At 35.5% G+C, this 12,452-nt stretch overlaps 1 protein-coding gene across 1 annotated transcript in view; it reads right to left on the reverse strand.

The window, feature by feature from the left end:
* Positions 1–2,588, reverse strand: part of LOC110035671 (3-phosphoinositide-dependent protein kinase 1-like) — a 70,674-nt gene extending 68,086 nt beyond the window's left edge. Inside the window, exon 1 of the mRNA XM_020739940.1 lies at positions 1,897–2,588. Within this exon, the coding sequence (XP_020595599.1) occupies positions 1,897–2,076 (180 nt within the window). The 5' untranslated portion in view covers positions 2,077–2,588. The remainder of the gene's footprint in view (positions 1–1,896) is intronic.
* Between the last annotated feature and the right edge of the window lie 9,864 nt (positions 2,589–12,452).

Raw genomic sequence — 12,452 nt, forward strand, 5'->3', positions numbered from 1 at the left:
CCTCTCAATAAATGTATAGCTTTCATACTAGACTTGCCCAGCATAAATTCAAATAGGTTATGAGAAATCTTTATATAACGTCTTAACATATGTTCAATTATTCTCTCCCATGATTTTAATGTATAACATATTAACTTAATTCCTCTTTAATTTGCATACTCTTCTACATCCCTTTTATTCTTAAAAATTGGGACCAAGATACTCTTTCTCCACTCCTCCAGCATCTTTTTAATTTTTAAAATAATATTAAAGAGTTTAGTAATTCAAGAAACTCTCAAATCTCTTAAATAGTTTCACACATCAATTGGAATATCATCATGTCCTATAGAGTTTTTACCCTTAATTTTCATTAAAGTCTATTCAACTTTCTTTTTACTAATGAGACGGTAAAAATAATAAGTTTAATTAATATTAATGATATTAAAATCATTAAGGTCGATCATATTTTTAAAGTTTCACTGAAAATTTTATCAAAATATCTCGCCCAACTATGATGAATTTCTTTCTAGAAGAAAAGCAATTCATTTTTATTTTTGATAAATTTTACTTGAAAACAATATTTACTTAATTTTTCTCTATGTTTGACTAATTTATACATATATTTTTCACTCACTTTAGTATCTAATTTTTTATAAAGTTCACTAAAAACAAAATTCATAGCATCACAAATTATTCTCTTAGACTCCCTATGGATCACCTTATATTGTTCTCAGTTATCTAAGTCTTTATATTTAAACAAATGTTTATAACACAATTTCTTATATTTTATTATTTCTTGCATGTTATTATTCCACCACCAACTATTTTGAATTATAAAAACTTTTTTTATCCTTCAAGTATCTCTTTTGTCACATGTTTAATGGAGTTTGTTATTTTATCTCACAAAAAATTAGTTTGTTTATGAACAACCAAAATTTTAAAATCTTGAAATTTACTCATAAAAATAATTTTATTTGTCCTCTAAAGGCCACCATCTAATTCTATGATAATGTTTCATCATATTTCTTTATTTTTCAACTCCTCATCTTAAAATTCAAAACTAATAATCAACATTGAGTGCTTAACTTTTCACTTAAAGGGATGTTACATTCTTGCAATACCTATGGGTCACCTTATTAAATTTTATTAACTTTTATAATATAATCTATCAAACTCTTATCTACAATTACACATATCATTTCAAGTGCAACTCTTATCTGAATACCAAAGTTTAAACATAAACTATCAATCTCCTTATATTTTTCTCCAACCTATTTAGTTTCATCAATGCAAGCTCGTATCCTAATATTTGTTTTATGGATTAACATTTTTGTCAGCATCTGTCCATAATTTGAGAACTCTTTTGCTTTTTTAACGTCATAGCAGCACACTTTTCATTGTATTCCGACCATACAACACTTGATTGTATAAAATGTTCTTGCCATCAAGCCTCCGTACATAAAATCTTATTCACCAAGCATATCAATTTCTCTTACCATACATCCAGCATTTCAGTGCATGTAACACGAAAAATCCAAAATTAGCAATAATTCCAGTAGAATATTACAACGGAATTAATTGAATTATTTCTCTGAAGCACCTAGATCGCCATCTTAACAATTGTGGCTCGCCGGCGCTTTACAATTTATAGTGCCAAGCTTTCATTAAAATTTTCAGGAAAAAGCAAGAAGAAGCAACGGTATCGTACTGACAATGAAACACACCTGAACTTACAACTTCCGGAAATTATTAAAAAAAATCATGAATTGACAGAAACGTAGCCATGTCGCCCCCAACCCCCTACCCGTCATTAGCGACATGCATAGCCAGGAAAAACATGTCCGACCTCCAACAACAGCAAAACAGCAGAGCAAAGGAAGATAGCCTGGTGAAGCTAAAGAAGGAACAAGGACGCACCTTTGAGTAGGAGCCAACGCCATATATCTTTCCAATTTCAAAATCGCGAATCGTGAACGGCTCCTGCGGAGCTCTGAACGTTATGCTGTTACTCCTCTGCGCCGGACTGTGCTGAAGCCGGAGCTCCGTCTCAAAATTCTTCTCCATCTCCTCTCCACCTCCTTCACCAATGGCCATCATATTCTTTTCTCCCACACGCAGTCTAAAATCATTTCCAATAAACGCTCTCCCTTGGGACCAACAAAGGAGAGAGAGAGAGAGAAAAGAAGAAGGAGAATGAGAAGCAGCAGAACTAGAACCGAATCCTTCACAGCCCCCAACGAGGAGAGCGGTCAACGAGAAAACCGCGAATCATCGGATTCTTACTCTTAATCGGATAAAAGCGAAGGGGAGATGAAGGGAGTGAAAAGCAAAGGGGCCTCCGATTCCTACTCCTCTCTCTCTCTCCTTCCTCTACTGCCAACGGCTCAGACTTTAGCCTTCAAACTCATAATCTTTTGCTCAGCCTCAACAAAAGCCGAGGCAAAGAAAAGCCTTAGCGAATCGAATCAAAGGGCAAAATGACTCGTAATTCTGCTGAATGGAAAGGGAGAAAAGACGATGGAATGCGGAGCGGGTACGAGTAATGAAGATCGAGACAAGGAGCACATTATGTAATGATGCGGGCGTACTCATTATCACCCTTACCTGAGTCTTCATCTTCCTCCTAGTTATTCACCGTCTCCATTCCGCCTTAAAATATTTTGACAGCACAAATAAAATAAAAATTTTTAATTCTTATTTATAGCTAATGATTTTTTTAGAGGAACCTATGATAAATTTTAATTTATTAAATATTCAAATAGGCGATTTCCCTTCTTTTTTTTTTAGATAAATGTTTCTTCGAAATAAATGATTAAATAATTTTTTTCTCAAGATCAATGTGGATGGTAGTTCTACTCCACAAGTTGTGGGCATAGGCGACATTTTTAAAAATCTTAAAAGAACCACATTGCTATTGTTTTCTACTCCTCATGTTAGTTCCCCTCTTATTGTTGAAGTCATGCGTAGTTCTACTCCACAAGTTGTGGGCATAGGCGACAAATTTAAAAAACTTAAAAGAACCACATTACTATTGTTTTCTACTCCTTCTCATGTTAGTTCCCCTCTTATTGTTGAAGTCATGCCAGTGTTAACTACACTCAAGATTGTTATGCTTTGTAATTGGAGAAAAGTTATTGTTGTTTTCTACTCCTTCTCATGTTAGTTCCCCTTTCATTTAATTCGGTCATATTAAGAAAAAAATCAAATCAACACTGACTTGGACAGTTGACAGATTTTTAGGAATTGTAAAATAAGATAAATATGATCTCATTAAAAAAGAAAATAAATGATACAATATTTTTATCAAAATTTTTTTAATCTTTAATCATTTCTGCATAATTAAATTTGCTTTACTTTCATTTTTATGAAAATATGATGAGTTGATTTTGTAAATTTATTTAAGGCTTACTAATTCCTCTAAACTCAAGTTGAGTTCATTCATTATTTTGTTAGTTATTTTCCATGCAATTGTTGTTTTTTATTTATTTATTTCAGCATGTGATGAATTATTCATTGAAACGTCAAGATTATTCTTTCAGTCTCTTCTCCTAATAATTTCACTCAATATTTAAAATCCCTAATAATATAACTAAATTTTTAATCATTTTGGGATTTGAAATTTTAATTAAAATATTAAATTACCGATAGTATCAAATTTCTAATTAATTTTAATTTTAATATTAAATAAATCTAAAAGCTTCCCTAAAAAACTTTTTATATTTATAGAAACTATATGCCCGACCATCTTAAGTTTAAAAATTTTAAATACTTTCTAAAAATTTTTTTTGATTAAATTAAGTGAATTTATAATAATCAAAAGTATTTTAAATTATTGAAATAAGAAAAGCTTTAGCCATCCCACATATTAGCAAATTAAATTAATTCATGTAATTTAAAAATTCAAATCTCTTTATAGTCATAACATCGAACAATTTTTTAATTAAATCCCTCATATAACTTGCCTTAAACCTTGATTGAAGTCATTTTTTGGAAGCCTTGGCCATCCAATGCATAAAAAAATTGATAATTAATTTATTTCAAAATAAATATTACGAAACCATCATTTTATTAAACTTTCTTTATATTAGGAACTTTATTTTTGTTATTTGCATTTAATTTTTTTCTCATATCACTCACTTGGTCGACAACCCATCAATAATTTGATTTAAGTTAATTTAATAAAGTCAAATTTGAAAGTTAAATTATTAACTTTACAAAAAATTCTCCCTTTTTTTCCTTAATTTAAATCTTAATCTCAAGCACATACGACAGTAAGGCAAGACTCAACTCTCCATTGACAATAACAAATTTATCCTTCAACGTTGACTTATTAGAAAATTTTGTCACAATTTCCTTTGATGGCAGAACGACACATGTAGATGCAACAACAACAGCAGAACTAATAAAAGAAGTTCTATCAGCAGAATTAACCACATACTCTGTGGCAACAAGAACAAAAGACTTATCAGCAAAAATAGGCATGAATGCAATAATAGTCCTGGAAGCGGACCTGACAGCAAAGCACTCTTCACTGGGGGTAACTCTTGGTCAAGTCACAGATCAAACTTAATAAGCAACTTCATCACAGTGAAAGCTACACTTCCAAGTGTCATATCCACCTTAACAAAATTAGTTCAAAACTTAATAACTGACCCATGAGACAAAGCACTCTTATTAATTGTCAAATTCAGTCGAATGGCGAATGAGAAGATTTTCAAATAAAGCATTTTCTAAAATTTTAAAGTTCAAAGTATTAGTTTAATTTAGTGCCCCATTATAGTCGTGGAGATTTTTTTTGTTTGTTTCTCTCTTTTATTTTTGAAAGAGTTTTCAACTTGCCGATCGTCGTATACTTCCATTTCACAAATAAATCTCTCTCCCTAGTCATGTAAATGACCAGGAGAAGAGAATAACCAGAAAATACGGACATACGACAATGACGATAGATAAGAAAAAATGTAAAAAGTGGATAGTCTACTTACAGCAAACCTCGCAAGGACAGGTCAAGCATGTCCGCCCAAACAAGATTAGGGGGAGGAACCTTGGACCGATATCCACGAAAGAATGCCTACGTAGACTACACATAACTAGAGATTCAGGTGTAGGTGTCTGTTTTGGGGTCAAGAGCACTCCCATGTGGACGTATCTCACTTGATTAATTACATCTTGGAGGGTACCCGAGAATACCCTCGATAAAAAGGGTTTCTCTTATATTGTCATTAATCAGGGGAAATTGGTACTCAAAGGAAGTTTATTTCGTGTAGGAACACCGCGATGCTTCAAAGCTCTCGCTAATTCATCGAGCATAGAGTAAGTCTCTCACATCCCAAATGGGTAGTGTCTCATTGGCATACGGAGCCCACGAAATAACCGTAATCATCTTGACAGGGATATCCCAATGGGTCAAAGCACATATGGGCCATAAGACAGAGGACAAATTATCATATCCCAAATGGGCAGCAACTCATCAGCATCGGACCATCAAGATAATATTGAAGAAGTCAAGGAGAGATAGGGCTCAAAGGGGCTCAACAAAAAGAAGGTAGAGTGATTCTAGAAGGTAGAGGTTGTTGGGTCGGAGTACCTTAGATTCGTCATACATAGCCACTAAGACCCTAAGTCTACCAGGTTAAGAAGGTAGTTGACCCAACACGTCCTGAGATCCTCGGTCAACAATCTGTGAATTGTGTCATCCACAGGGGATCTCAGTAGCCTTAAAGTCAAAGGAAGGAAACTCTATCCTATGTTTATAAGCTAGAGCTTTAAAAGGTGAGACTTATAACTGCTGAAGTGGCGAGGATGCCTCAGGAAAGAAGAAAAGGGGAGGTTCAGCTATAAAGTTGGAAAAGCTCCAAACAAAAGGACTTGCACACCGTCTGGGATGGGGAGCCTTCTAACACCCTAGGCGCACTAGACAACCACCAATATAAAAATGTTGGGCTAGTCAGGTTGTAGAAGCACGGGCACTTCTCCTCAGGACTGTCAATCACCGAATGTGGGAAAAAGATATTTGATTTAATATTATATATATATATATATATATATCAAAAAATTGCCTCTTGGCTATTATATGAGCTCCCGGCCACCCTCATGTGCATAACTGTTCGAGGATGGTTCTCACTACCGGCAAGCTAGCCAGAAAGGGATTCGAACTCATGATCTGAGGGGACTCACGACCTTCAAACATATTGCTCTACGAACAGGTCACGACTGACAACATATGTACATATATATATTAGAAAAATAGAACTTTTTTTGGTGGGGGGCAAAGGTTCATCTGGTATAGATAAAAGTAGCTTTCTAATTCATGTCTGTCTGTCCCCAAGATAGTCATGTGGTGCTTAATTATAAGGATGGCCATATGCTGAAATTAAAATATGTTTTAATTATGAATATTGCACGTGTAGCTGGCTATTTAATTAATTTCTTGAATTTGCCTTTTTTTTTGGACTTTTTCTTTCCTTGGGCTCCTACTTTTTATCAAGTTTAATTCAAAAAATGCTTATGATATTATTTACACTAATGATGTTCATCTGATCTTAAGATGGGGAAGTGATAAATTATCCCCATGGAGCAAAAAAGATAATGGAGGGTTATATATACATATATATATATATATATATACCTCTTCGGCAGTATATATTAAACCAAAAGGAAATTACAACTACATGATCTTAAGATGGGGAAGTGATAAATTATCCCCATGGAGCAAAAAAGATAATGGAGGGTTATATATACATATATATATATATATATATACCTCTTCGGCAGTATATATTAAACCAAAAGGACATTACAACTACATGATCTTAAGATGGGGAAGTGATAAATTATCCCCATGGAGCAAAAAAGATAACGGAGGGGGGGTGGATTTCCTACAGCACACAACTCAGAATTTCTACCCAAAGCAGCTAACCAATGAGCTGGTCCATTTCCTTCTCTTGGGATGTGAGTGAATACTATTGAAATAGATTGTAAATAAGGTAAGATCTTGCTCTTCCATTTTTGGATGTACCAAGGAGGTGCTTCAATATTCTTCAAAATCCTGATACATGCAAGGGAATCTGATTCTACCAAATGGTAAACTACCTTACATCTATGAGCAATGTAGATAGCCCATTAGATGGCAATCACTTTACCTTCTAATGTATCAAAAACCATAGTTGGAGATTAGAAATGTAGAGGTCACATCCCATTAGAGTTCCTGAACACTCCACCAAAACCACCATCATCATTGGAAAAGTTTCCATCGCCTTTAACCAATTAGAAGAAGGAGGAGCCCAAAAAATTAGAGAGGGAGGGGTTATCAGTTTATCTTTTTAAGTAGGTACCCAGTTCAAACAAATATTGGGGAAGTTATAATGTTATATTAGTTTATGAATGTAAGAGATGCAGTTTGTGACCACGCGATTTACCAATGGTTGTTTATCCTTATATTTGGCTTGATTCTTAGACATCCATAAGAACCAGGTAAGAATGAAGGAATTACAGACAAATCTGCTTTATTCCATTTAGGACAGCGAAGAAATAAATTGGCTCAGCTTAGTATGAATCTATCCACCTTCAAATGATCAAGGAGACATGACCAAACCTTTTGAGAGAAGGAACATGTAAAGAATAAGTGTTCTAAAGACTCCTCATAAGCGTTGCAAAGATAGCAACAGGAAGGTCCCTTCAACCCTTTAAGTTTTAGATATCATCTGTAGGTATCAGAAGTAGCCAAAGTCTCTAGCAGAAAAATGACATGGATGGAGTTAACAATTTTCCCAAATTATATTTACCCCAGATTACTGAATTCCACCGAAACAATTGATGATATATGAATGAAGAGAGCTTCTCAGAGGGGGGTTGCTTAGTCACAATTTTATCCTTCTACCTAGGAAATATAGGGGTATTCAGAACAATATTTGTTTGATCAGGAGTAAGGAGAGCATTCAACATTCTGCAATTCCACTGATTATCAGTCCAATAATCCTTCACTTGATTATTGCAGTAGCTGCTTGTACTGTCATTACATAACTTTTCCCCATCCCAAGTCCACTAATTCAACCAGAAATTAAGCTAGCTCTCCCCCAGATCCCAAATAAATAATTCTTCAGCTTGATTTTTGATTGTCAATTATTGTGACCAAAGCATGGAGTCACCTAACTTCCTAGTTACAAGGGTAGGATGAACATATCTACAGTATTTACCCATCATAAACTTGGATCATAGACAGTCTTGAGCTCTAAACTTAATCCACATTTTGCATGAGTTAATAAAATTGAGGTACTAGAAGCTTTTAAATCCAAGTCCACCAGCCTGGATAGATTTGCATAGGTGCTGCCAGGGTAATCAGTGGAATTGCTTTTTCTACCCAGCCCATAGAAATTTGTTGAAAATCCACCCTAGAGAAGTCTGTGTTCTTTTCTTCATGAAAACCATCTGAAGTGCATAAGAAGGGATGGCTTTGAGAATACTTTTTAGTAAGGTAATACTCCCTCCATTAGATCGGAATGAATTTTTATAGCAATGTAATTGAGCTTTAATCTTTTCAATTATCTCATTGAATTGTATTTGTTTGGTCCTCACCTTAAGTAGTTGTACAACCAACTAATGGATGGGAAGAGAAGCAATGCTAAATCTAGTGTAGTTGGTGAACCATTATTTAATATGAGGCTTAGAATGTGCACTGAAGAAGATTTGGCATTTTTGATGATTGCGCTCCATTCCAGAGGTTAGTTGAAAGTGATTGAGGCTCTGAAAAAGAACTTTGACATCATTCTTGGAAACATTGGAAAATAAGATGATATCATCAGCATATGAGTGGTGACTAATGTCAATATTAGATTTGTATTTGTAGGCTAAATGAGGAGAATTAACAAACATATTATTAAGAACCCTGGATAAGAAATCAAATGCTAAGATGAAGAGAGTTGGGGACAAAGGATCACCTTGTTTAATCCCCCAAGTTGCACTGAAAAAGCCATGACTCTTGCCATCAACCAACACATAATGAGCATTGCATTGAAGCCATCTACAAATGAGATGTATATAATTAGCTTGAAAGCCCCTAGCAGATAGAGTATTCAATATGAATTCCCAATTAATGGTATCATAAGCTTTCTTGATGTCTAATTTATAAATTACATTATTCCTCTACATCTCCTGTCCAAGTCAGGTAAGAGCTCCTAAGCCAGCAAAATATTGTCAGTGATAGTCCTTCCTTTCACAAAGGCGGCTTGATTAGCACTAATAAAGTTACGAAGGTGTGGGTGTAATCTGAAGTCTAAAATTTTATTGATAATCGTTGAAATAGCATTAGTTAGGCTGATAGGCCTGAAATCCCCCCAATTTTTCCTGAGTTTGTTTTTAGGGATTAAAGTGATGGTGGAAGCAGTGAAGTACCTTGGAGGGTCCACACCCTTGAAGAAGTTCTGGACAACAAGGATAGCATCAATATTAATTTTGGACCAAGCTGCTTTGTAGAAGGTAGAAGAAAACCCATCAGGCCCAGCTGCTTTATGTCCATCAATAGAATCAAGTGCCAGTTTAATATTTGCTTCCAGTGGAAGCTGGGTGATATCTAACCTTTGAACAAACTCTCTGCAATCAGTAAAAAGATGTTCTTCATTGGGAGGTATGGAAGATACCTTTTATATGAATAAGTATTGGAAATAGTCCACAACATCCTTAGCAATATCTTCAGCATTGGTGAATTTGTGCCCTTCTAAATTATTAATACATAATATCATATTGCATTTCCTCTTAAAGTTAAAGCAAGCATGATAGTAGCTGGAATTTTTGTCCCCCTCAGTGAACTTAGTGATGGCAGCCTTTTGTTTTATAAAAGTGTCATAGTAGTTAATTTGTACAAGCATGTTTTCATTGGTTATATGAAGATCAACTTCATAATTTATTCCCAGTTGAAAATCTGCTTCTAGCTTTAAAACCTCCTCTTCAACTGTTTCTAAATTGTCCTGGACATTACAAAATCTTTCCCAATTCCAATTCCTAAGATGAGAAGCCACCTTTTTCTGCAGCCTACACAGATTGACCCAAGGATTGGCAGCATGATCAGTATCCCATACCTTCTCAATTTCATGGAGGAAATCAGGATGGAGTGCCCACATATTTTGAAACATGAAGGATAGACTACCAGTATTGCTTGAATTGTTTATGGTACAACGCAGAGGTCTATGATTTGAACGTGTCATAGCTAAGTGATAAACATGAGTCTAAGGGAAGGTTTGAAGCCACTGTGAGTTCCCCAGCATTCTATCCAATTTTTCCCAAAGGGTGCCCCTTCTCCAAATAAATGGTGTGCCTTGGAAACCCAAATAAAAAAGTGATGCATGTGATAAATTCATTAAATTTAGTCATATAAGAAGCCAAAAGAGGACTCCCTCCCCTATTTTCAGTAGGGGAAGTAATGTAGTTGAAATATCCTCCCAAAATCTAGAATGAGTTAATGGATTGACTCAATTGAAGTAGACCTTTCCAAAGTGTTTGTTGTAGAGTGGCATTGCAGCTGGCATAGAAGAATGTAGCAAAGCCCACCTGTGTACCAATGGAAATTGCAAATGAAGAAAATGGGGACGATTAAGAAGAACAGACCACTGCATCTCAGTCCTTGCAACGAACTAGATTTTATTATTTGCGTTATCAAAATGAGTGAATTTGGGGAACTTCTTGAGTATGTTATGAGGTTGTTTAGTGGCCATTGGCTCCAATAGAGCAAAGCACCAAACTTTGTGGGTTTTAATCAGGTGAAGTAATTGTTTAAGGGAGGATGGGTTAGCAACACCCCTTATATTCCAGCATAGGAAATGAATCATTGGGAGAGCGTTTTCTTCTTCCCTCTAGTTCTGAGGTAGGGATCAAAATGTAGTGTTGAGGAGTTTCCACCAAAAGAGTTCTGGTCATCCATGAGATGTTGTAGTTCTACCCATTTCTTCTTTTTCTTCTTGCTGCTCTTCTGTATTTACCATTCAGTTAGCTGATTTATTGCAGAAACATCCAATTGGTTAATTTCAATGAAATTAGCCCCCAAAGAGCCCTGTGCAAAAAAATCAATGTTGGCATCATTGTGGGGAACACAATTTCCATAAGGGGTGTGGAACAAGGATCAGGAGTTTAAGTGGTATTTTGATAGTTTGTTTCTCTAGGAGAAGCCATGGGAGAGTCAACATCAATGAAGTTGAAAACATCATTCCAGCCATGCTCAGCAACAAATCCAACTTGTTGAACCTTAACATCAGGGGGTCTAGTGGGATCAAGATCCAAAGGAGAAGGAATCAAATTGAAAGTTCTATTTAGTTCAGAAACCCTGGGTAAACCAACTGAAACTGTTGCATTTCTAGTAGAGGGAGAGGGTTCAGTGCTCTTATTAGTAGTAGAAGTCCCCTAAGCTATTCCACTTATTTTAAGCTGTGGATAAAGGCTATAACATTTCTCACCATAATGCTCAAATATTTACAATGCTTACAGTAATAAGGCCTTTGTTCAGCTACAATGGGTTGCCAATACCCATTGTGTTCTGTCCCTAACCAAACTTCATCAATGGGGGGAAGTGTCCTATCGCTTTCTACTAGTATCCTTACAACTGATGGTCTGGACAGGTTATAGTTTGAGATGTTGAGCTTCATTGGTCTCCCCAAGAGTGCACCTATAGAGAAGAGGACCTTATGATGGAAATATTGCAATTTTAATCCGGGGAGCTTGAACCAGATTGGGATAATAGGAGGTTCCTGTGAGGGATCAAAGTCAGGTGTCCACTTTAATATTTTCATTGGTTGGTCTTCAATGTAAATTATCTTTTTGAAGAAAATCTTTGCATAATCTTCTTCTTTAACCAACTGAATCATCACATGCCTACCATTGAACAGACCAACTTTCCAGGATCCCAAAAGATTCATTGGATCAAAGCTTTTTCTTATTATTTACATCTTAAGATGACCCGAATGAAATTTTCCTATTAAAGTGACTTTGCATTTTTCATTTAGTTCGATATCCTCAGCTTCAGTGAAGATAAGGGCATGCTTTCCACTCTTCTTGCTGCCTATATTAAAAAGGGGGGAAACATCACAGCTATCAGAGGAATCATGGTAATGTTGTGGGAATAGCAGTCTACACCCAAGCTAGCAGCTCCAATACCAACTACTTGGGCAAAGGAAGATTTACCTATGAAGTTTGGATAAGCTTGAGTGAGAGTGGCTTCCATATCAAAAGACAAAATCAGTAGACAGAGTACCAAGCTTCAATGGAATAGTAAAACAGACGCAAATTTGAAAACGATTGAGCTCGGGAAGTCTCAAAAAGTAGTAGCACACAACTTATGGTAAGTCCAACCTCACCAGTGTAAAGGCCACCGATGAGCAAGGGAATCGCCAACTGCCATTGCTAGGGACAAAACCCTAGCAGAGCAAATTGTGCTGCCAACAGGTTTGTTTATATATATATATATATGTGTGTGTGTGTGTGTGTGTGTGTGT

Source organism: Phalaenopsis equestris, unplaced genomic scaffold, assembly GCF_001263595.1.
Source record: "Phalaenopsis equestris unplaced genomic scaffold, ASM126359v1 Scaffold198954, whole genome shotgun sequence".
Lineage (NCBI taxonomy): Eukaryota > Viridiplantae > Streptophyta > Magnoliopsida > Asparagales > Orchidaceae > Phalaenopsis > Phalaenopsis equestris.